The sequence below is a fragment of the Neodiprion fabricii genome, chromosome 5, assembly GCF_021155785.1.
Source record: "Neodiprion fabricii isolate iyNeoFabr1 chromosome 5, iyNeoFabr1.1, whole genome shotgun sequence".
NCBI classification, from domain to species: Eukaryota; Metazoa; Arthropoda; class Insecta; order Hymenoptera; family Diprionidae; genus Neodiprion; species Neodiprion fabricii.
The window spans coordinates 8,206,538-8,231,669 of NC_060243.1; the positions used below are offsets into that span (position 1 = coordinate 8,206,538).

Here is a 25,132-nt window from a genome sequence, read left to right on the forward strand (position 1 = left end):
GATATAAATGTCTCAAAGAATTCATTATATTCTTCAACGAAGTATAAATTTATCATTTTCTGCTTATCAATGCAGTTTTGTCAGAATATTTTTTGATTAATTAATGATAATAATGAAAATTGGACAAAAGATAATATAGATTTGGTATAGAAAGTTGCGATAATAATAATATAGATATAGGGTTTTTATCATTAATGCGTGATGTCGAGAGGATATATAATCTTTTCAATCAATTTCAAATTTATCGTTTAACTTCAGTTCGCAGATTTGGAATCTAATTTATTACGAGGTTGAAGTTGGTAACGTTATCGTAACGGAACATCGTGAAAAACTTCACTACTTCGCAATTTTAACACGAACTTGAAAAACTAATATTTATCATAAGAGTTATATCTTGTTTTGCCAAGGTTTACTAATTTTATACTATACCATGGTCACGAAACAACAGTTTTTCGCTAACATGAACCGTTACGACAATGTTGCTAACTTCAACATGATAATTTATTATATTTCACAGTTTTTTGTTTTCAAATGTTTTTCGACCAGACTGTACCGCATACTATACGTATATCGACGTATCCTATTCCATTCCTAAATATTAACTCGGAGATTTTTTTTCCCTTCTCTCTATCGACTAAAATACGCGAATGCAGATTCGCAGAATGAAAAATATATCAGCTGGTGATGATTTTCTATGAGAAATGGGGTGAAACGGCGAGAGTTATCGACGAAAATTCGGATCATCTAGAAGAAGCGGGGCCCTCCTCTTTTTATTGAGCCTGCACGCGGCTGGTACGCGAGTGTCAGTGGCTCCTTGACGACGAGAATAGAGTCGAGTCGTCGACTCGGGTGAAATATCTCTCAATTTATCGTTTAAAAAGTTGTTGCGCGCGGTTAGGCAGAGGAATATTAACCGATTATCGTGGACTCTGATGAACGGCGATAAAATAAAGGGGGTAACGTAACTGGTTATGTGCGATCGCGAGTGATAATTATAAGTACAAAACTTACCGTGTAGTAATACTTTAGCGTAGAGAGGTTATGGGCACGTAAGGTTGACTCGGCAGTTTTTCCACAGCTGACTAGGGATTTTGATCGGGCTTTGTTAACACAGGCAAGCCTTGTGGCAGCGGGCTCGAAACTCTCTCTCGAACAGCTGATGCTTCTGGAATACCGGCGAAATGTCAAAATCAACGCTAATTGTAAGTCTATTTGAATCCGCACCGTCACCTATGACTCAAACAACCGACAAATTAAGTCGCCCACTATACCGATAACCGTAGATATTTATTAGCCGTAACGTTTTCATTCCCCCCGACCCACGCCGCGTTTTGCGCCTTTGTCGTTACCTATGATAGGGAAAAATATAATACGTACATGTCTATGCATGTAATATATGTATAATACATTGTTGAAATATTCAAGAACAGTAACGAAAGTATTTTCCCCCATTTTTTAACCTAAAAGGAAAAAATACTGTTAATTTATTTCACTGCGATGCTAATTACTTTCATGCAACCCCTTATTTTGTCGTTCAATTTTCAGACTCTCAGAGTTCAATCACCCGAAGGCACCAAACGGATAGAAGTGAGACCGACTGATACAGTCCGTGATCTCTTTGAAAAGGTTTGACTTGTTTGGCAATTTATTTTGCAAAAGAAATTACTAATAATAAGGTATTTTGTACTTCTGCTTGTTATTTGTAAGAGCAGATTGCTATTCTCATAATTTTTCTTTACTCGCAAATTCTTTGCAAGTTGTCGCTGTAAATGCTAGCCTTTGTGACTTAAAATAAGTGAAACCACTGGCTCAAGTTTGTGCGTACAGTTTATCATGCTTGAGCTGAGAGCCATCTATTGTCGGTAAAGATAATACATTTTTCTCTAGTCATTGTTCTTGAAATATTTTTTAAATACTGTCTATTCTAGTGACGAAGCAATGCGTGATTCAATGATAACAACAGATTTGGAAAGAACTGGTCACGATTTAGTTATTGAAAACATTATACAGCGAATCAGAGTTTACTTAGAAGTACTTGGATTAATGATGTTGTCTTTACGGTGTCACCATCAGTTCAATTCTCATGTTTTAGGTACATGATACGTTTAACTTGGACAGCTTTAGTTTTGGATTATATAAACTAAAAAATCACAAGGATGAACTCGTATCTTCTCGAAGCAAAACAGTCCTTGGAACAGGATTGTCTCACGGCGATATGGTCTACCTTGTGCCCCTCAATGGCACAGTATTACGGCCACAGGATGGACCATCGACTAGTAGTGCCTCCATAAAAATTCCTGCCGGTAATCTTCACTAAGATGTTATAAGTATAAATTATAATAATTGCCAGCAGTACTTTGGTATAACTTCGCTTGATGTAAACTGGAAGCTCGTCGCTGTACAACATAGTTTAAGAATTTTTAAACAATCAAGACAATGCGTGAAGAATAGATTTGTTATACTTGCTCTTATTTGTAGGACTTATAGTTAATATCGATCGTCGCGCAATGTAAAAGCATTTTGAGCAGTAAGTTGAGAATGAATTTTTCTAGTACTAAATCAGATTGAAGTTCGTAACGTTATAGTAATGATGCATCAGCAGTAAACCGTAATATAGCATTTACAAACTCAGATCTTATGAATTCAACTCCTCTAGTTATACCGAAACTGTGAAATAGTTAATTTTGTTTCAACATTTTGTTATGTTAATGTTACCAACTGCAGCCTCATAACATTCAATCCTAATAAGGTTAACTGATCTTAGCAGAACCAATGCCGAGTACGAGCAGATTATCGCAGGGATCTATGGCCATCAATTCATCTCGACCTCTTGCCAGTGTCACGGAAGATGAAGTAGATCAACAACTGTGGAAGCTTGATGGCAAGATACAGCAGAAGCGTGATGAGAAATTGTGAGTCTAATGTATGATTATCATTCACATCGCCTATCCGTTTGATTCCTTTTCTACAAATGTACCCCTGAGCGCTCAAAGGTCAATTTTGAGAGATTAGATCGACTTTAAGTGAAAAGAAATTCAAAAATTTTCTAAGTTAAGACCAGTACTCGATTAATATCTATTGCTATTCATGATCCTAATATTTACAGATGCCGCCATGGTGCAAACGGGTGCTGCGTGCACTGCTCACCATTAGAACCATTTGATGAAGCATACCTCAAGGAACAAAACATCAAGCATTTATCATTCCACTCGTACCTCAGAAAGCTCACAGCTGGGGTTGATAGGTATGTCATTACATAGAGAGTTCGATGTTCAAGTCAAGCTGTGACACTACAAATATTTGGAAGTCATAATTATAATGTTACAACTGATAGAAGTAAGTGAATTTTTAGAAATGAAACGGCATTATAATTTAATTTAAAACTTATCATCTTTCACAGAGGGAAATTTCTTCAACTGGAGGACATAAGTTGTCGCATAAAGACAGGCTGCAAAGATCACCCACCATGGCCTCGTGGGATTTGCAGTAAATGTCAGCCCAACGCTATCACGTTGAATCGGCAACAGTATCGTCACGTTGATAACGTTATGTTTGAGAATGCTAGTCTAGTGGAGCGCTTTTTGAACTACTGGCGTAGTACCGGACATCAACGTGTTGGTTACCTCTATGGTAGATATGAAATACACTCAGACGTACCCCTAGGCATTAGGGCTGTAGTTGCTGCAATATACGAACCTCCACAAGTAAGTTGTTCAATATTCGTAAGAACAATTCGAATGATCTTCGACTTTAGTAACATATTAAAGCTCTTCAAATCACAAAACTTATATTTATTTTATCTATAAATGGCATATATTCCTCTCAGGACAGCACGAGAGATACTGTATCTCTCCTACCAGATCCAAGACAAGAATTAGTCGACGAACTTGCTCGACTTCTTGGTTTGCAAAGAGTAGGGTGGATATTCACAGATTTAATTGCTGAAGATGTCAAAAAAGGCACGGTACGTATTGGCTGACGTCCAAGCTTGAATTTTCATTTTGAAACAAACGCCGCGACAAGATCTGTGGACAATGCGTTATTCAAAAATAATTAATTGCATATGAACGTGTATTTTTCCAGGTGAAACACGTCAGAAATATAGACAGTCACTTTTTATCAGCACAAGAGTGTATTATGGCAGGATACTTTCAAAACCAGCATCCGAATCCATGCCGTTTTTCACCGAGTGGTTATTTTGGCTCAAAGTTCGTCACAGTCTGTGTCACAGGTAATGTATAATTATTAACAATATATTAATCAGAGTGTTCATCACGCTTGTTGTATTATTCGGTACAATATGGTATAAATTTACTGCAGTGCACCTCCTAGTAAATCAGAGCCTTTCGTTTTACATTGCAATCAAAAACTGTTCTCAGAATATTCTTTACCTTTTCCTTTGATCTTCAGGTGACGATAAGAATCAAGTGCACATGGAAGGATACGAAGTCTCTAATCAGTGCATGGCATTGGTACGTGATGGGTGTCTAGTCCCAACCAAGGATGCGCAGGAGCTTGGCTACGTTATTGAGTCCACTGATAAGCAATATGTTCCTGATGTTTACTATAAGGTAAGTGACAACTTCCTCTTCTTTTGAATTGCCCTTATTGAATTTTATGAAATGTTGTAAGGTTTCTTGGGTGGGTAAATTCAATTTCAGCTGTTTTCGAATATTCGTTTAAACAATAAAATAATATATATGGAGTGAGAAATTAATTGCGGTATTAAGTTTCCGTCACGTACTTATTTTATTTTCGAACATTTTTTTTCGCGCACATATACATTGGATGGTTCACATGTTTTACAATGATGAGGTCGTCTAACATTAATTTTTATAATCACCGTTTATTCTCGTTAAAAAGTAAATCGCCAATTACAGCATCATTGAAATGCTCACAATCCTTCGGTTATACGATCTTCAACGATTTTAATAACATGTCTTTGTGATATTAAGAATTTTCTTACCACGTAACTTAATTATTTCCAACGGTGCTATTCGAATTCGTTTTACATTTAACTTTTTTTTTTTTACCATCGCATTTATACATATATTCTTTTGTATACATATATTTATTCATATTTCTGCTGCTGATAACAGTGGCTATATATTCAATTTCAACTACTATTCTGAATTTCTCAACTACTGCGAGCCATAAATCTCTAATCATTCGTTGCAAATTTAATTCACCACACACCGTCTTGTAACATCCAACACATTCAGACAGTCGTATGATTTGGAATAGTAGAGAAATTGAAAATTTGTTATCAATTTCGAAATTCTGGAAAGAGGGAATTTTTTGGAATAAATGATATACTGTTTTTACACCCTCTTACCTGAAGATCAAACATTCACATTTCAATTTCCTCTATAATTATGATCTGCTTTTATAATCCCTATGTGGCAAGTTTTACTTCTCCCATAACAAGCTCTTAATTATCTCTTTTTATATTCATTATCTTCCATAGTAGATTATAAATATACTTTTGTCGCAACGAGCTATTCGGTTTTTTTAATTAATACAGTAATAAACCTAAATTTGAAAATATAAAACTAAAAGTTGGACCAAGTGAAGTACTTGCATTGTTAAGAATGGCAACAGTTTATAACTGGAAAATGGTCGATTAAATCTACAGCATGTCTTAGGTAACGATCGTTTACCTTGTACATATACAACTATTATTATTTTTACTAATTTGGTTCTTTGATTCATGTTACCACAATTAGACGAAGTGGTAAACGTACTATTTCCTATAAAATGTATAGTTGGCAGAGGAAATGTAAAAAAACAAACAATTTAATTAACTTTTATAGATACATATATGTATATGGGGGAAAATATATGATAATTTACAAAGTATAATCGTTTCCATCAAAGACAAAGGCAAGGATAAATCGACGGTATCCGATATCTGTAGTATAAGCTATATGCTACTGCTTTGTCACATTCAGAAAAGTATGTTTGTGGGTGTGTGTGTATATATATATATATTTTTCATTCGTTATCTATGTACAGGTTGGCCACTGACTTCGCTCAAGTCAATGTTAGTCGTTAGGTACGTCGAGCCTAGGTGATATATTTTTTTTCTAACACAAAATTGAAAAGAGGAAGGAATTCGGAGTGGCCACCTTTTAATCGATATTCATAACGGTATTTATAATTTATCGTAATGCGGTACACGTGGTTATAGTCGTTATTAGCTAATTAACAAGAGTTAAAACTTTCAAGTTCAACATCAATTGAGGTTTCCAAAAAAGGCATTTTGCGACGACAACGAGGACGAGCAGATACTATAATATTTATAATAATAATAATAGTATTATAATACATAACGACGGGTTTTACACGACTATAGTAACATATTACATATTCGTAGCATTTCGATATACAGTATCAAGGAATGATTCGATTAATATATTCGCTTATATTCATTCGTTTTCGACCAGATATTACGAGAGACGTTTAATATTTTTCTATATACTATATTATAGTTAGGCCTTCTTGTACATTGTATATTGAGATCTAATTTTTTCAACACAATTTCGATTACAATGACGCTTCACTATTTGTAACACGGAACGAGAGGCGGGATATACTACCTTTGAGACTTAAAAACTAATGATGAAAATGAAACCTATCTGAAAAGAGTATATCATGTATACACGATACATGTGTATCATGTTCATTCTCACTGCGATATACAACAGTCACTTAATGAAGATACGTAGGTCCCTTTTCTAACCGTTTGGGATTAATTCCACACAAACTGTACGTTCATGTACGTTCTAATAACGAACTTGTCGGATCTCGGCCAAAAATTAGCCCTCATCTAAAAATATATCATTGTCCGCTTATAACATAGATTCCATTTATAGACTAACTCCCAATTGTAAGACGCAAGGAGTTCCATAATTCTGTCGTTTACTGACGTTTGCAGACAGATTCAAATCTAGATAAAATATTTCGATAGCCAAAATAAATGACGAACTTCTTCTAAAAGAAAAATCCCGTATTCATATATAGCTAGCTACTTGTATTGATATTACGATCAATTTTCGAGGTACATATGTATCGATCCTTTGTAGATCATAGAACCTTGTTAAATCCCAATCAATAGCAAAATATGGATTTTTATTTGAATGCGACCACTTTCAAAAAATAGATTCAACTTCTTTAGATTCTATTGTTATATATAGTAATTAAGTTGTGACTTAACGTACAGAGCACCAGAGGCGCATACGACAAAACATCATTTATAGCGATGCAACATTTACAATCGTACCTATAGAATTTTCTAGCCGTTTCCCTAATTTCTCTTTCTATCACGAAAATATAGACTTTGATATCGGCGCATCAACATAATCATTACAGTTTACCAGATTTAGTAATCAGAATAGTTTTCGTCGGTTTACCAGTCTGATCACCGTAGGTTGAAATTTTTTCCACTAAATCCAAACCTTCTACTACATGGCCAAATATCCCAGTGAACCCCCTCATTTCCTGTAATATTATACGAAATTGGGAACCAACCATCCCCAAGTTATCGTGTCGTTTTTGCGTTCTTCTCATACCTACAGCACCTCTTACTGCTGGAAACTTTGTATCGTCGGGCATGAAAAATCCATCTTCGAATATACTTCTACCTCCGCGTCCATTGTTTAGTTCAAAATCTCCGGTTATCACCGACTCTCCTTCCCAGCATTGAAATATCGTACAGCCCTTGTATCCGACCCCTATCTCACCTGTTGCAAGCACGCTGAAATTCTTTGCCATCTTTGGCGCTGCATCCGGTCTAACTTCTATCACAATTCTACCTTGTGGAGCTCCGTTAACATCGATATTGAAATAGTAAAGGGGATATGGATTAGGGGGGCCTCTCATCGTCGTTGGTATGGTGCCTGGCGGTGGTTGAGGAGGTGAATGAACTGCAACCAAAGCACCGCTGCTGGTGCCAACCTCAGTAATAAACGCGGACTGTTGTTGGGGATGGAGTATCGTATTCGGTTGTGCCGGTGGTGGTTGTGTCACGGATGGCGACCCAGTGGGTACTAGTATTTGCGATGGAGGTGGAGGGCCTTGATGAACGTGCAATGGAGGAGGAGGAGGTTGTGCTGGTATCATGTTAGGATGAAATTCAATGGACCCATTTTGCACGTGCTGTTTGTTGGCCATGTGCCTCGAGTATAGTTGAGACATACAGTAGTTTGCCAGGAACAATATCGGGTTTTGGGAAGCTGCTAGGTGACCGTGTAGTCTGCCGCTTCCACCCGGAGGTTGCGGTATGGCGGGTTCACCCATGTTTATGCTAGCCAAGGCTTGTTTCAACAGGGTAAAGTCGAATACTACACCTGAATTACCGATTAAATCGTCAAGTTGACATTGCACTGTAGCCTCTTGATACTTGGCTTGCAACCTTTGTTTCTTTAAAATTAGTTGGGTATGCAAGTTGTAAATGTCACCGGGGTTTTCAATCATCTGCAGACTCGCCTTGGCCTCTCCCAGCGTTTCTCGTGCCTCTGTTATTTCTGGATAGTAGCTCCACCCATTTTGCAAATCTGTCTCTACTCGTGTCTTCAGCGTAACGCAGGCCTCTAACACTTTTATTAAGAACTCTCGCTGCTGCATAACCAGTCTCTGAATCTCCGTCGATAGTTTTCGAATTGCTACCAATTCGTGTTGAACCTGTTTATTTAATTTTACTTTATTCCCTAGTTCTATGTCTTATGCTAAAATCAGGGGCAGAACATGTCACTTCATTAAACTTTGTAAGGGTACAAAAGCTTGTTTTTCAGGAATTTTTAAAAGATCTCACTTTTTTAATCAAGTCATCTGGTACTTACGTCGGTTATGAGTTGATCTTTGGCATCTGTATGTGATTTAATTTGGTGACCAGGATGTTCCTGCGGTGTGGCGCAGGCTCGACAGAGCGCCAAACAGCAAGTTGCACACCATAATGCCAATGGCATACCATGTGTGTGGCAGTTCTCACTCTGAAAGTATTGAAAAAATTTAGCTCTGTAAAACAGGCTCAAGCCTTGTTGTCTGCTTTTCTAACAGCCTGTACATTTGAAAATATGTACACATGCCCGCTCTCACGTCATTGCGTATATGTGTACACGGTATGTCAAGTTGAGTGAGAACAACAATGATGACATTACATCATGATCTGATTAATAAAAAATCCTTCCATAGTAAGGCTTCACCCTTCAGCCAGCACATCACTTAACCACTTGCTTACCTAGCATTCTCAACTTAGGGAAGATAATTCAATGATGCATTCCTTTATAAAGCTTTTTTCCCATTAAAAGAGTGGTTTCTGAAATTGACTTGTTTCTTTTCTCAATATGTGGCATACTCTGATTCTTCGAGAACACTACTTCCGACATTTTCCAATATTCTGTATTCAACTCTCAACAAAGCTTCCTCGACACATTCATTTGAGAATTTAAGATTAACATGACAAATGTTAACAATAAGTAGGATGTTTGAATGATATTGACTTGTTCTCATCGTTATTGGATACCTTTCTTTCCTTATCGGTGGGTTTGTTAGCTGTGATGTTGTTAGAGTTGATTTTAAGGTGCGAAAAGTTATTGGCGAGGGCGAGTAGAGAGGAATGTGTGGGTAGAGCATCGGGTCCTTGATGTCCAAGTTCAGTTGACTTCCAGCAATGGGCACAAACTAGTTGTCGCCCCTTAACCAGATTGTTTTCTATACATCGTAAGCAGAAGTGATGCTTGCAGCTCAGGTACTTTGGGCATTGTTCCGTGTCGTTAAATTTCTGCTTGCAATAACTACACAGCGTCAGCTCCTCTAGATCTGTTAGTACGCTCGGATCCAGCATCTGTACATGTAAATAAATAACAGCCAATCGTGTGTTTATTTCGTTTTCAATTCATTAATTTTCTGCAAAGCGATCGTGCGACTATTCCTTTCGCGTAACCGAGAGTGTGACAAAAAGTGTGTGCGATTACATTTAGTGTAAGAAAATGAAGAGACAGCCAAGTGATGATAATGGAATTACATCCATATCATCATTATTTTCTCTCTCTTACAAGTACATATGAAGGAAATAACGAGTGTGACGAAATTCGCATTGGGTTTATCGTTGGGTGGGGGGGGGAGGCATCGAAAAAAACAATTGCCGATCATTTTTCTGTAAGACGAATAATGACATATTGCAGGACAGCGCGCGTGCGCACGAAATCCCGCCAAAACATGGGGGGTGGGGTGGTGGGAGGAGCCAGGACACGTATTGAATACAGGCACTCAGGTTCCATACTTCGTAAAGGCGAGACTGTGGTTTTGACGAGAATGAATGCAACGTGGATTGAGAATTTATTTAGGGGGTTAGTCGTAGGCCGCTCAGGATTCGCAAACGATTGGGGAGAGATAGCGAGCTGAAGCAATCAATTGTTAACGGGCTGATCAGCAGTGATTGGAGGAAATCCGATTGGCGGAACATAAGTTATATGTATACAATGTAGGGTATAAATGCAATCACACACAGTGGAAGAAACTGGAAGAAACTCCCCTCTTCATCAACAATACATAAGACGAGACCGAGAAATGCTCGGTACTTCGGTCGCTTAGCCACAATAGATAGATAATGTTAACATTCGATGTTGATAATTATTTTTAGGATACAAAATAGGATCGTACCGTGTGTATGCGTTTGCGAGGACAACCCGTATAGTATATCAGTGGCTTATTGACTACGTGAAATTATTGTTTTATTAAAATTATTAATAATGTCGTATACGTTATATTATATGTAACGTAGTAGTTTTTCGGACGCTCTTTTCGTGTATGTATTCCGTATGCATACATACATGTATATATTATGTACATATATAAATTTACATCGAGATTAAATGTCGCGCGGTTTAATCGTTGGCGTTTTGTACTGTACACGGGTATATTTTACGGTTATCGAACGTTATTATATGCAGCATTACGACGGCTCGCCGGTACGCGGCGTATTATTATTTTAATCTTAACTTGTGCTGCAAACGTTTTGCCACATCATGATGTTTGATTCACTAAACTAACCACTAGCATGGCGGCGAGGGACCGACCGACCAACCGACCGACCGACACACACCACAGCGCGCGCTACGATCTGTTGCTCTACGTTCCTCCCGTCCTCTCTTAACCCCCCCGCCCCATCACCGTTCGGCTATTTACTCCCGCTGTTTCCTGTTTCCACCGATGGCCGCGCGCTGACCATTTTCAAAGCCTCCTAGATCCGCCTTAAACCTCGACTTTCGCTCGTGCGACGGCGTATATTGAAACAAAAAATCAATCATAGCGCTGTACGTACACTGATCGAAACATCTGTTTTTACGTCACGTCATTCACTCGTCATTTCACATATTAATGTTTCATGCGTTTAAAGTGATTACGTTTTATAAGCAATTCTTATCGCTCGCTAATTATTCTACGTGAATTTTCCCTCTATTCCAGCTCAGTGTTGTTTTAACACCTGTTAGTTATTGTTCGCTAAATACGATGCACTCGGCAGTCTTTTGAACTTCAACTTCTATGGCTTCGGCGGGAATTTGTGAATCTTCTTGCAATATTTTCATTAATTGCTAACAATCGAACGCATTCCAATTTACTTAATTTTTCGTCTTTTGTTTACTCAGGAAAAAGATAGTTACGGCAACGAAGTATCCAGATTAGCCAGACCTCTGCCAGTTGAGTACCTGCTGGTCGATGTTCCAGCTTCGACACCGCTTACTCCACAGTTTACTTTTCACGTAAACGAGGACAACACGCCGTTTCCAGTTGAAAATAGGTAAAAAAAAATTAATGTGAAAGATAATTGTTTTTTACCGACAAGCAGCATTGACTGGTTTTTTGTACAACTGATCTCTGAAAATCATTTTTGTTATTTAGTAGTCCATATATATTCATTTATTTTTACTATGTTACAAATTGATTTTGATTCAATCTTAGTAATCTATAATCGTACTTTATTCCAGGCTAGTCGATGGACAGCTACAAGAATTCAGTTCTCTTTGTACGTACATGCAGCAGTTTGCGTCGAACCAATTCTTTGAGGCAATATCTGATTTTCATCTACTTCTCTTTATTGCCACAATGGACATGCTGCCAATGAAGGTATTATAGACTGTCCTAAGTTTTGCATGCTTAGACATAAAAAAAGAAATGGGAAATTAAGTAGAAATTCCAAGTAATACTGTAGTAAAGATGGATTGATCAATCTATTTTCATTAATACCTTGGATTGTAATGTTAAACAAGTACCTAATGTAATTTATCCCAATTCTACCAGGATTACATGGTACCACTGTTGACGGCGATACGTTCAGGGAATCGAGAACAAGCTTTGGAATGGGCACATTCTGAACACTGGGCAACTGTAGAGCAGCTGATATCAGCAACAGCTGCGACGACTCCACATGCATCGCAAGGAATAACGTTTAGCAACAATCCTGGAGCATCCATGTCTGCAGTAGGAGTAGGTACTAGTGCTGGTACCGGAGCAGCAGTTAATCCAGTTCCTGAGCAACCTCTGTGGACATGTCGTCATTGCACATTTATTAATCCTGCCGATCTTGCGACATGTGACATGTGCAGCTTACCAAGGTAGTTGAGTATTTAAAAATAGTATACTGTGTTACAGATGCGGCAAGTGGACAATTTTCGACGAGTGTGAAGTTTACAGCATGAGCTAAGGCGAGCGCTGTAAACACATGAGTCTGATATTGCCCATCCGTACATGTGACACACGCTATTATTTCCAACATCTGTGAAGGAAAGTCTGAGTTGCTAACAATTTGAAACAAACAAATGTAATATAGTAGTTCAAAAGAAGTAGATCAAGAGCAATTAAGAAAAATCTAACCTTAATGCGCCAACTTCAGGTTCAACTGAGCCCAATGACGTCACTGGCGGTTCGTAAAGTTCGTGCGTAAAATTAAGTTGTGGGAAAGTGCGCTAAAAAAAATCCCCCATAGTGTGTAAAATTGAGAATTTCAGTTGAGCGCATATGCCAACATCGTTTTAGCGCATTGTTTAGAAATGGGGCTCTTTCACTGAACCCTACTAATACTGAAACACTTACTGATGACGCTGATTCGAGCTGAGAGAGATAGCTACCAACAATGGCTGATAGTACGTTCGACTCTCCGTACAATCCAGTTCAAAAAGTTATTACGTTGTGTAAAAACAATAATTCGTGTACTTACAGGTAATACGTGATATTGCTGTCTCGATGCCATACATTATTGTATCCGTGGACATGACACGCATGTACCAATTTTTAATTTTCAGTTTTATACTGATCTTTCGCACTGAACTTAATCGTATCACTCTGAACTGGTGAATGTGTGTTAAGAAATGAAATTTTTATAGACATTATACTAACTTGGATGTGCGCATGCGCAATGTAGTAAAATAGAAAGAAAGATAGGCAAAGTATAGCGGGTATGCGTTCTAGTATTCCAGTATTACTAGACTTCAGTGGACATTTTACGCACGTTCCATAGGCTTAAAAAATCTAACTTTCCAAGCATGTGTTGGAAAAAAGAATTCAAATCAACTTAGGTACAATAAATAAAATGACGATAATAATAATGAGAATAATAATATGGAAAAATACTCAATTCAATTGCTATTTTTCATTTATCAAGTCTCACAACTCTCATTGTACATACATACAACGTTTATTTGCAATTCACTCTAGTTTGCATTTATGCTATGCATGATATTCTTTAATTAACTTTGTGTCCACTAATTTTCTTATTCTTTATTTCTACAGGTTTTGATGCACGCTGATCCCTGAATAAATCTAACGGTATTTGCCCTTTATTTTCTTTTTTTTTTTTAAACGATTATTTCGACCTTATTTATGAATGAATAAACTGAATGCTTATGAAATTTCAATGTTATTAATACTCAATTATCAATTGAATTTTTGTCACGCATGCTATTTAATTTTCATTATTACTAGTATATACATACACGCGCACAAGCGATTGAGTACATAGCTTATTAGGTACGTAGATTATATAAATCCCTTATTATTCCGAGTACTAGTTGACCCTGCATATAAGTGGACTCCTAACTCTAAAGTTGGGTTTGAAACATTTTTTTTAGAAATTGCATATAAGTCGAATTTTACCAACAAATTGTCATTTCTATTTTTAGTGACTTGTAATATTGAATTTTATAAGGAACACTTGTATAAATTTTAATATCGACAGATATCAACTCAGGTACTTGTATTTTAAACATCGGAATATTAGGGAATGATATCTGTGTCATTGTCCTCTTTACTCTCTTCACTTCAACTATCATTTCCTTCGACAGCACTTCATCTTCCCAGAAGATATCATCTCAAGTCCCAACCAACATGTTACTGATGCAACATTTTCTAAATCCTCGTACGATGCTTTCAAAATGATGTGGCAAGTGTTGAGCCATGATTGTGCTTAGTCTCCATGACAAATCATTTCTCCTCATCATCCGTTTACCCAAACTACCTTTAGGTTGAGTATGAGGAACATTCATAGCTTTTGCAGTTTCCAAAGATTTGAATGGTATTATTTGGCGAGTTATCGCAAAGCCTTGACTTCGTTTGTCGTGAATACAATTAGAAATTGGTTTGTCGATATCTGGATATTTTCCAGATTTAGGCAGTCTAAAGTTCCGCCGTGTAGCACACGGACTTTATCATTTTTATCTCATTTGCCACCAGTTACGTATAATTTTTTTTTCTACGACACCGTATTTATCTGCAGTTTTATAATTGTTAGGTCTTTAGGCTTACTGCACAGCAGTGAGCTTAAAATTTACATCATAACTGTTTCGAATCTTTTTTGTCACTCGATTTCTCTCTGAACCCCTGGATTCCCCTCTGTCAGTACTTTGACCAAAAAACAAACAACGTAGTTTCTAATTTGTTTACACGGTAAACAAAACAATTGCTGTTCGAAAAATTTGAAGATGGAGTTTTCAATATCTCGAAGATTATGAGCGCATCTGTATTGTGAGAACATCAATTTCACGTAGATAAAAAAAGTTTGCTCAGTTGGTAAGGTAAATCTTCTATGTTAATCCGCGTTTAATTAAATCCTACGTAAAAGTAAAGGACGAAGAATTTGCGAGTAATGTCCGTTACCGAAAAGCTTGACTTGTACTCGAAATAATACGGTATTTCTAAATTTCACATTCCAATTCGAGAATGTAATTATTTTTCATGTTTGGCGTTTGTCTTGTATGTACGTACTTGGGTAGCTATAAATAGTGCTTTTTATTGCTAATAATTCTTTGAAACATTGTCATGCACTATGAATTGGACTCAACGGAGTCTAAATACATGTAATCCGTACTACTTTGTTATTTGTCATAAATATGCTAATTTAGTTGCATTTATCTAGCTTTTTCTATTGACAACTAACAGCTACTTGAATAGATTTTTAAGTACTGATGTCAAAGACAATTCACAAAATTTGATTAATGACATTAATCAACTTGATTCATTGCGTCATTGCTGTATGAATTTAATCAAGTAAACACGCATGTAATATTGATTTTAGAATGCTGATGTAAGAGATGATGGAGGTGAGATCGAGTGAACGAAATAGAATTGCAAGATTCAGTATACCCAGTGATGTTTGTGTAAGATTAATTATAAGAATTAACATAACTTTCAATATATAAATTATGAATTAAGGATTTAAAAAATAATAACAAGTGGTAACTGTGATACAAAACCAGATAAATAACTCAAGGGATAACAGCTTAGCAGTGTTCAATAAATTGGCTACTCAAGACGTTTCGATGGCCGTATTTTCTGATTTTTAAAAAACCTTTTTACTACTGTTTACCGGTATCTCAAATATCGATTCGGTTCATTTTGTCACTATTGAGTAAGCTGTGAGAAACTATAGATGAAAGAAAAGGAAGATATTTTCTTGTTTTGAATTCAAAGTCCTTCACCAATATACTTTCTACTTTGAGATGTTAATCAAAGTTCTTTGTATGAAAACTGAAAAAACTTAATGATAGAAAAATATGTATACATACATATAATTTGTAGAATGTTTTATTTAACTATACTACGTATTTATCCGAACATTAACTGGTACAGTGGTTTACTTCACTGCTCTTCAGCCGAAGATGGAATATTTCTTCGAGATTTCATTCCGCGATGAAATCGTATTCAGGGGAGCTACCAAGATGAGCCGCCGTCATTTCACTTGGCACTACGTCGACGTCCTGTTTTACGGGTCTCTTTTTTCTAAAAATATTGAAAATAACGTGCCTGGTAGATCGTTCGATTTATGTTTTAAAAACATTTAATTGGCCAGAAATAGGAATTTGCGATAAAAGTTCTAAGCCCGATCATAAGATTTAACAGATGCAGAGTTTTTTTTAGAAATTTGCGTTATTTGCTTTTCCGCCAATGAGTGTGCACAGAATTATTTTATAACTATGTTCAGAAACTCATCTTATTCGTTTTTTCTCAGTGAATATTGATGTTGAATGAAGATGTATAAAAACTGCTTATGGACTTTAGGGTGCGGGTAAGGGGCGCTGAAAAGCGGGGGAGAAAATGGCAGTATTCTACTATGCCGACTCGATTTTACATCGGGATCCCATAAGATCCACTCGTAAGTACAAGGTATTAGCTCTCAAATCCGCCCAGACCCGAAAAACCATTACGAAAAATAACCCAGGACTATATTACATATTTTCAATCAACGCTATACGGTTCTGTAGGGTGACCCAGCATCGAGTGACCAAACTGGTAGGGGTTATAAAGGCGGTCAAGCTCAATAGTTTAACCTGAAGAACGTGTCTCCGAAGTCGTATTCGCGAGATACGACCGGTATAAAAAAATCCCGCTAAGCGGTGGTATTTGGGCAACCGAGTACACAGAACGCAGCGGTGGGCGGTCTAAATTCAACGTCAAGAGTGTTGTCCTTCGAAATTCGTAAATTCGAAAGCGTTATGTTTCGCATCAGTAGTCGAGTGCGCAATAATAAGATCGATATCGGCTGCCTGTTGTGTACTTAGTTGCCAGCATGCCAGGACTTAGTGCACTCGGTTGCCTATATGCCGGCGCTTAGTGTACTCGGTTGCCTATTATAACAGCGCTTAGCGAAATTTTTTTTACCCGGTCGTATTTCGCGAACGTGACTTCGGAGACCACATGTTCTCTGGGATAATTTACTTCGCTCAACTGCCTCCAACTCTTGTACCACAGGCCCTGATTCTGACTTACTTTTCACTCGTGAAAGCGGCCAGCAGCGCTATCTAGACCAATCAGAAATCAGCTTTAAACGGAAAATCTTTCTTCTATCTCTCTTGCACTATATAACTGCGTTTGGTATTTTCACGTGATTCCTCGATCACCTCGAAACGCGCGCTGGAAGAGAGTTGAATGTCACGAGACGCATCGCGAGGAGAGAAAAGAAGCGTTGCGTTTCGAGGTAATCGAGGAATCTGACGTAATTACCGAACGCACGAATAGTCTTCATGCGTTTGTTCTTTTTGATGGCGAATTTTATCATCACGGTGATGTTTCGGAACGCAACATTTGACAATCACGAGGTTGAAGTTGGTAACGTTATCGTAACGAAACATTATGGAAAAAATCACTATTTTCTTAATTTAAATTTAAGGAGCTAAGACTTTGAAATACGAATGTGTTCTGTTTTATTAGGCTTTACCGAATTTCAGACAATTTCAAAATCGCGAAATAATAGATTTTCCTCGTCATGAATCCTTACGATAACGTTACTAACTTCAATGTAATTGACAATCGCATATTCATGATCGACCTGCGTGTGAGAGGTTAAGATTTTGAGATTGTAAATTTACGTAATACGTCATGTGCAAGTCTTCCCGCAGCAGCAACAATGCGCGGGTCGTGTAAAACTCCTAACACACATTGCATCGTGGGTTTCTCTGTTATTTGTGTAAACAATTTCTGCGATTTCTGCGAGCATGACATATATGCCGTATCATTGTTACTCGCTACCCAGTAACTCGTAACATACTTCAAACTCGTTGCGAAGCAGATTTCAAAGATCAGAACAGATCAGAAAGAAATGTTGATATGTCGCGAGTGTGTGCTAGCGGTGATTATTATAAATACGTGCAACTGTTCCTTAATTAGATGAATAATTTAATAAATAAGGTCATTAACTTGGAGTTAAACCACGTCGGAAGATTCAGAACGCATTTCATCGAAGAGCGAGGTTCTTTTGAGGTGTGCAACACGTGACTGAGGTCGCCAACGGTTTGAGGTTATGTCAAGGTAAGATCGTAAACGTCAACTAACCGCTATTTCGCTGATTCTCCTCTGTCGAAACATATGCCACATATTTCCTCATTCTATTCCTCGTATTCAAGTGTTGCGTCAGTATTTGCGTCTATTTATTTATCCACGGAACAAGTACTTCCGCACTACTTTATCAATCAATCACAGCTAAGTTTTGTGTCTGATGTCACGAAAACTTTACCTTACACAGCGGGCAACTTGACGTAATCTTTATGCAAACTTACCTTAGCCTTTATCAAAACTGTAATGTATCCGAATTGACGAGGTATGGTCAAATTTGTAACTGTAATTTGCTGAAAAATTCTTCCCCACAAAGTTCATGTCAATATTAAACCGTGAAGGGGTGATTTATGGTAAAACGGTGCATAGGAAATTTAGCAAGGAAAGTCCCAAGTTTTTGAATGGATATTCGAACAGTAGTTTTTGTCCAGATTATGTGACCACCAGGAAGGCAAAGAGAAAAAACCAAAACCTCGGTGCTTTCTACTTGTTTAAGAAGTACATGTAATTTATTAGCAAACAACTTGGTCACTTTTATAAATACTAACATGAAGTGAGTTGTGAGAAGTGTCGGTTGAGCATAAAATTAGTACGTTAGTCGTGCGATCTATTCACAAGTCCGTTGGTAAGGTGCCATATCTTGATGCATAATTTCTCAAAGGACTTGATTCGCCCTGAAAGTTAAATCAATCGGTCAACAAGTTTCAAACATGAAATCAGCCATTGGTCAAATATTAAATTTTAATATCTCGGTTACAGTGGCATGAATTTTGAAGTTCAGTTCAATTCGTACAGTTGGGGTTCAACTTGCATTCAAGATATCATTTATATCAATCAACCCGTAACCTATGATGATGCTGGTCCGCTAGACTGCTTTCAAAGCATTATCATCACACGTCGACTAGTGATCCTTTTTTTATTACAAGCAGGCCTTGAAAGAACTAATATTATTTAAGATTATTCACAGGTCTTGCAACTAAAGACTTGAGAGTTTTTCCAATTCGCAATTATATCCAACAGACCAGCATCTTGCTAAAAGCTGAAACTTCAAAGTGTCATGGGGTGAGGGTTGAAAATTTTAATTCCTACAAATTGGTCAGCTTGAGAATTTGAATTGTCAACACCGTTTAATTCAGCTTTAACTATTTCTACATCGCGTCTCCAGTCGCCTCAGTATCGTAATCTATTTGTTTCAATCTCTGCTGAAAAAGGGATAAACAACAAAGTGTTAATTGATGTTACTGGTGAAAAGAATTAGTAATTCAATCACATCGAAGTTAGTAACGTAATCGTAAAGATTCATGCTGAGGAAAAACCGTTATATAGAGATTTTGGAATTATTTGAAATTCAGTGAACCGTAATACAACAAAATGCACTCATATTTCGAAATATTAGTTCCTTTAAAATCATTGTAAAACTAAGAAAATAGTGACTTTTTCCCCAATATTTCTTTACGATAACGTTACTAACGTGAACCTCGTGTAATTCACCAAAGTAGAAGAAAACAGAAATGCATAATTATACTGCGTCGACATGTAATTTTTTCTCTCATTCACAAACATATTGTGACAATTCACAAACCGATGAAACAAGAAGCCAAAACATAAAAATATTCTCTCTCATTACCCACCGTTGTACACTCGCATTCGTATCTTGTAGTTACGCAGCTTTTTAAGAAGTCAGAAATTTTCTCTTGAACTTGGAAATAGTAGAAACAAGTACTCCAAACAGGAATACAGAATAATAATTATTATTTATAGCCCAATAGGATTGTATACAGTTTAACGTGAAGTAGAGGTATATCATGCATTTGCACATATAACGGTTGACTCATACCGACAGAAATAAATTGTAAATATAACTTACAAATATTAAGTGCAAAGCTTACAGCACTTTAGAAACAAACGATTATAAATTTCAGGAGAGAGTCCCATTAAACTCGGTTCAGAGGGTCGCAAAACAGTTGGTGGCGTCTTAAGTAACAGTCTTTTAAATCTACACGATTATCGTTATATGCTCTTTCTATATTTTCACCCTTTATTTATTGCAAGAGTAAGATCTTGCAGTCAAAAATTACCCTCTTTTTGTTTGGTTCCACGAAACCTGATTGAGCTTAACGCCAACGCCTCTCTTTAATGCTTTTACCAAAAACAATTCATCACTTATAACTTAACTGTAACTGGTTTTTTTTTTCTTCAACTTGCATTGTAACGCATGCTTTTCTACGATTTAGTGTTCTCACGTAATTTGCTTAATTAGAATCTATCATCCCTTACCTACATTCATTACAGTCAGGAAAATTTAAGCATGTTTCTTTCATAGTTTTTTTACTTTGTTAATGGCCACAAATATTGTGCCAAAAAAATTTTCCGATTTTCTTTCAGCCACTCAGGTTTCGAGTATAACAACAAATAAATCATAGTATAGCTGGATAGTTATTTTATATAATATACGCATATGTAAATGTATATATATTTTGTTTGTTTTCTTCCAAATTTTCATAAAATAAATAATTACGCCTAACATGTTTACGTCTCTGATATAACATCTCAATTGCATACATACAAATATAAATATCAAACTATCGTAATAATTAACATTCGAATAAATTTGTCGTAATGATAATAGTAATATTATTTTTTTTTTCAAGAAAACCAAACATTCGGTATTCTCGCGTGTTTGTTTGTTTGTTTGTTTGTTATTACAAAATCGTCACTGTACGATGGTCTTTCTCCATGCAGCCAAAATAATTATACAGAGAGAATTTACACAAAACGACTTTCCATTTTTTATGCATTTCGTTCAGCAGTGTGTAATTAATAAATTACAATTTAATCAGCTTATATTTTTTAATTGGTTCATTTTCTTTTTTTTTTTTTTTTGATCGAATCTTTTCAATTTCAATACTGTGTTAAGCTATACCGATAAAACCAATGAAATCTGAACATTACGTACTTTGGCTTAATATCCTATAGCTTGACAAAATATATCATAAATAGTGTCGCTGTATCTAATATAAATATCCAGGGCCGGTCATGTGTAGATACAAAATCAAGTATGTATAATAGTTTTGGAAGCACTAATTAATATGTCTATATTCATCGAGCCAGAGTTTGCCTATATTAGAATTTAAATTCAAATCGTTACACTTTTATCATTGTGTAACAATGAAAACGCGTATATTTACAGCGTAATCTGTAATATATAATAATAATAATAATAATAATAATAACAACAAAAACTATAGTAATAATAGTAATAAAATTTAATAACAATAAATTTAAAATAAAGAAAAAATTTTTGTGAATAACAAAAGTTAGTTTCGCAATTCATTCGGTTCGATGTTTAGAAATTGATAATTACTAAATTTTTAGTGGCGTATCTATAATTTGGCAATTACTACGGGTATCAAAGTCGAAAATAACCTCGCAGAAACAACGAATAATAACGTAAATATACTTGTCATTATATTTTCTTATCGCAAAAATGAAACTGTGCGTAAAATAGAAAAAACCTTTCAGTTTTCTTTTACGCAACTGCACACAAAACAATGATCATCGTTACGCGTAAGCAATTATAATTACTAATATATTTATTTGATTTTTTTTAATAGTTATTTGTCGTTGTCGTCGTTGTTTTATTAGTATCGTATGGATTATACGAATTGAATCGTCGTTCGATCTTGCAAAATTCGGTTTTGTGTAAATACTAGGCAACAAAGCCTTCAATAAATGCGAAAATTATTTATTCAGACAGATTAAAATTGACCTCGCCTTGCGAATTATAATTATACAACTGATAAATTGGAGTCGCACATTTTTCGTTCGCGTTATAATAATACAATAATACGGCTTAGCGTTTCGGCTCTGTTTAAAAGTTGAAATATAGCGATCGAAGTTAAGAAAGCTGTTCAACAAATATTCTCTTTCTTAATCTGAAATCATTTTACCGACAAAAATCATGGTTATAAAATAGCTTTGTCAAAGGTAGCGATTGGTCCAAACCGAAAAGACACAAATTCTAGGCTATATATAATTAATGGTAAATTTAATCCTACTTCGGGGAAATAATTTGAAAACACGGCAAGCTTCATGCAAGTGACTTTAAAGCAAAAAATTTTTACGTTTACAATCCGGCGGTGCACTTTTTCCCTCACATATATGTCTAACAATTAGCGTTCGAAAATTTTGATTTACGTAACTAAATATATATATATATATATGAATTATAATGTGTATACGATTTATTTATACAACTACCATTTACGAAAGTCTTCTCTCTAGTTATTATTACACAGGATTAAAAAAAGACCCACTCTTCTTCTTTCTCTCTCTTTCAAGAACACGATGATATTTTGTAAATATATTTTTTTTTTCCCAGACAATTCCGTGCATAATCAATTTTCCGACAGTTTTATACAGCGCGCGTACAACTTTTTCACGCTTATTAATTTTTGCTCGGCGATAACTTGCGAGAGGTTTCTTCGGTCTACGGCATCTTACAAATATATAACACCAAATTTTATTGGATTAAATTTCAAAAATATCAACACACATTATGTGTAAAGATGCGCATCCGCAACGATTGAATTTTTTGGTTCGTTTACATGCCTATATGTATGTGTATGTATACATATATTTGTGCACTGAGAAAAATTTCATTTGGTATAGTAAGTAGAAAAATTAAGTAAAGCCGTTATCGTTAAAAAAACCGTTTGAATATTGTTGGAATTACGAAAAACGAGGTACGACTAACCATTTTGCGCCATCGTCGATCCTTTTTTGGTAATTGCAACGCAAAATCGTTTTGCGAGGTTTACTCTACTTTTTTAGTTAAACAAGGCTTCAACGTTAGTTTATCGTTGCACGAGCGTTAAGTTTTCGCAACACTTGCAAGAAAATATAGCAACAGTGATCGTAATGAGAAAAAATAGTAACGGATACTAGACTTTCCGGTAACAGCTAGAAAACTAATTTTCATTTTGTATCTGCAACTATATTTTGTCGATCGTGGTAAAAAATGAAAATAGTCAAGGACCGAGCGGTAACCGGAACTAAAAATTTCTCTCAGTGTGTACACACCGTGAAAATAATGCTTCGTTTGGTCGGGTTTACGTCCTTTAGAGCCTTATGATCTCCTAACCATCGTATATAGCGTTTGTAAAACGTCAACAATAATACTCATTGTTTATTATATAGTAAAAATAGAAACAGTGAATCTTTACGTTATATTATAGATTTGTAAATCATTCAATCTATAGTGAAAATAAAACATATCTATATCCCTCTCTCTCCGTCCGATTTACTATACATGCGTGGATGTAAAGTTAGTTTCACAATTCAAGCGCGACTTAAAAACAATTCAAAACGCACATCGATAATTCATTCTTTGATCATTGACAGTAAGAATTCTTCGATCTTATCTACACCCCTTCGAATATCGCCAGCCACCCAACTGCTTTCCGCTAAATACTATATTACGTATATTTATCAATATTATTTGAATAAATTTCAATGCATCTGCAATCCCTCTGAATATCATCAACCTAATCTTAATGTTCAAAGTTTTGGAAAACAAGTCCCATGTACACTTGCAATGTTGTTTGCGTTAGTAACGTTGCAAATTAAATATATCCAACTATTGAAAGGATTTTGCATGTTTATAATAGGAGAAATAACGAGCAGATGTACAGAAATTCGCAAAAAATTCGACTAGAACCGAGAAGTTGGTACGTAACGTTCAATTATGTGTGTGTGTGTGTGTGTGTATATACATATATATACACACATATCCATATAAATATAATATATGCCTGTACCGTTTGTGAAACTACCTCGAAATGAAGAAAATATGATTTAAGAAGAAAAAAAGAAAAGAAAAGAAAAGAAAAATAAATATATATATTATCTAACATATTCGGTTGGCCGTGCCATTATTCACCTGAGTCTCTTCTGTTCCATTTTCTGACCCGTGAAGATTTTTATCATTGCCGACAGACCGTTTGGGTTTGAAGAGACCTGCCACGAAATTGGCCTGAAACAAACGAACAGCCACAAAATGTGAAAATTCGAGTGCTAGATTGAATTCACGTTTGGCGTCATTTCATATCCTCTAGTTACGAAACGTATAAACGTAAAAAAAACGGACCATGAAAAGTGCCATGGCAATTCCGAGCGTTGATCCTGCCAGGACATCGCTCCAATGGTGTTTGTAGTTTGATACTCGGGACATGGCGGTGAACCAAGCCATCCAGAAGCAAAGAAACTGCAGTAAGTGCTTCAGCAATTTGCTGATAGCCCAATGGACTCGCAATTGCAGGTACAACTGAAAACACAACAACAGTTTTGGGATGTAACGAGTGAATGTTTTAGGTGAGAAGTGACCATTGAAATGGCTTGTTGAAATCATCGTTCCGATCAGTACGCGTTGTTGATTCTTCTTCGGCGTTGGATAGAAAACACTTCGTTTCGTCATCTTGTCATGTTTGATAAAGCTTGCGTGTATCATGGGATTACATGGCGGGTACTTTGTCACCAAATTTAACGTCACTATAGTTTGTTGCGTTATCGGGCACGATGATAAATAAATGAAACGATCGAGTTTAACGAGAGCGCGCACGTGTCATGTCTGTTATCTTTCAATAAACTTGAGGCTCCTTCGTTACAGTATTACAGTAATTGGCGTGTAAACAATACTTATATTTGCATTGATATTATAAAAAACAAAAAGTGCGGAACATGATACTTGGTTATGAATGATGTGGATGGACGAAAATTGCATGATAAATTATGTGACGACAAAATTCTACCC

At 36.1% G+C, this 25,132-nt stretch overlaps 5 protein-coding genes across 19 annotated transcripts in view; 2 read left to right on the plus strand and 3 right to left on the minus strand.

The window, feature by feature from the left end:
- The window catches only part of LOC124182948, a 15,389-nt gene extending 14,247 nt beyond the window's left edge, over positions 1–1,142 (minus strand). The window contains exon 1 of the mRNA XM_046570805.1: positions 1,012–1,142. The gene's annotated coding sequence lies outside the window, so the exon portion shown is untranslated. The remainder of the gene's footprint in view (positions 1–1,011) is intronic.
- Positions 1,079–15,811, plus strand: LOC124182947 (nuclear protein localization protein 4 homolog). Of its 5 annotated transcripts, XM_046570797.1 has the most exons (14): positions 1,079–1,202; positions 1,546–1,626; positions 2,093–2,303; positions 2,765–2,912; positions 3,107–3,244; positions 3,401–3,704; positions 3,827–3,964; positions 4,084–4,231; positions 4,411–4,571; positions 11,649–11,800; positions 11,988–12,126; positions 12,301–12,614; positions 13,789–13,824; positions 15,569–15,811. In XM_046570797.1, exons 1-13 carry the CDS (start codon positions 1,182–1,184, stop codon positions 13,793–13,795), a joined length of 1,962 nt encoding a protein of 653 aa, XP_046426753.1. In that variant the 5' UTR covers positions 1,079–1,181; the 3' UTR covers positions 13,796–13,824; positions 15,569–15,811. The 5 variants fall into 5 exon arrangements, with proteins under 5 accessions (XP_046426753.1, XP_046426751.1, XP_046426752.1 ...); XM_046570795.1 differs by lacking the exon at positions 13,789–13,824; XM_046570796.1 differs by lacking the exon at positions 13,789–13,824 and having other exon boundaries at positions 2,768–2,912.
- LOC124182950 lies at positions 4,726–11,120 on the minus strand. 3 transcript variants are annotated; one of them, XM_046570809.1, is made up of 4 exons: positions 10,663–11,120; positions 9,524–9,844; positions 8,841–8,990; positions 4,726–8,682 (listed from the first exon to the last, which is right to left on the minus strand). In XM_046570809.1, exons 2-4 carry the CDS (start codon positions 9,842–9,844, stop codon positions 7,366–7,368), a joined length of 1,788 nt encoding a protein of 595 aa, XP_046426765.1. In that variant the 5' UTR covers positions 10,663–11,120; the 3' UTR covers positions 4,726–7,365. The 3 variants fall into 3 exon arrangements, with proteins under 3 accessions (XP_046426765.1, XP_046426764.1, XP_046426766.1); XM_046570808.1 differs by having other exon boundaries at positions 11,053–11,076; XM_046570810.1 differs by lacking the exon at positions 9,524–9,844 and having other exon boundaries at positions 10,663–11,119.
- The window catches only part of LOC124182951 (putative phosphatidate phosphatase), a 40,571-nt gene continuing 27,864 nt past the window's right edge, over positions 12,426–25,132 (minus strand). Inside the window, exons 6-8 of one of the 4 annotated variants that reach the window (XM_046570811.1) lie at positions 24,470–24,646; positions 24,263–24,355; positions 12,426–12,775 (exon numbers count right to left, since the gene is read on the minus strand). In XM_046570811.1, the coding sequence (XP_046426767.1) occupies positions 12,569–12,775; positions 24,263–24,355; positions 24,470–24,646 (477 nt within the window). In that variant the 3' untranslated portion in view covers positions 12,426–12,568. The other 3 variants (XM_046570812.1, XM_046570814.1, XM_046570813.1) reach the window with 3 other exon arrangements.
- The window catches only part of LOC124182944 (E3 ubiquitin-protein ligase COP1-like), a 61,036-nt gene continuing 53,508 nt past the window's right edge, over positions 17,605–25,132 (plus strand). For 4 of the 6 annotated variants that reach the window (XM_046570787.1, XM_046570788.1, XM_046570785.1 and 1 more), the window contains exon 1: positions 17,605–18,297. The gene's annotated coding sequence lies outside the window, so the exon portion shown is untranslated. The remainder of the gene's footprint in view (positions 18,298–25,132) is intronic. The other 2 variants (XM_046570786.1, XM_046570789.1) reach the window with 2 other exon arrangements.

Bases quoted from the DNA above. Each gene is read 5' to 3' on its own strand.
- LOC124182947 (XM_046570795.1), top strand. From the start codon at position 1,182: ATGTCAAAATCAACGCTAATT. The intron at 1,203-1,545 runs GTAAGTCTATTT...TTCAATTTTCAG, and splicing joins TGTCAAAATCAACGCTAATT to ACTCTCAGAGTTCAATCACC. The intron at 1,627-2,092 runs GTTTGACTTGTT...CTCATGTTTTAG, and splicing joins TCCGTGATCTCTTTGAAAAG to GTACATGATACGTTTAACTT.
- LOC124182950 (XM_046570808.1), bottom strand. The intron at 8,991-9,523 runs GTATCCAATAAC...CAATACTTTCAG, and splicing joins CCACCGATAAGGAAAGAAAG to AGTGAGAACTGCCACACACA. The intron at 8,683-8,840 runs GTAAGTACCAGA...TTAAATAAACAG, and splicing joins AAGATCAACTCATAACCGAC to GTTCAACACGAATTGGTAGC.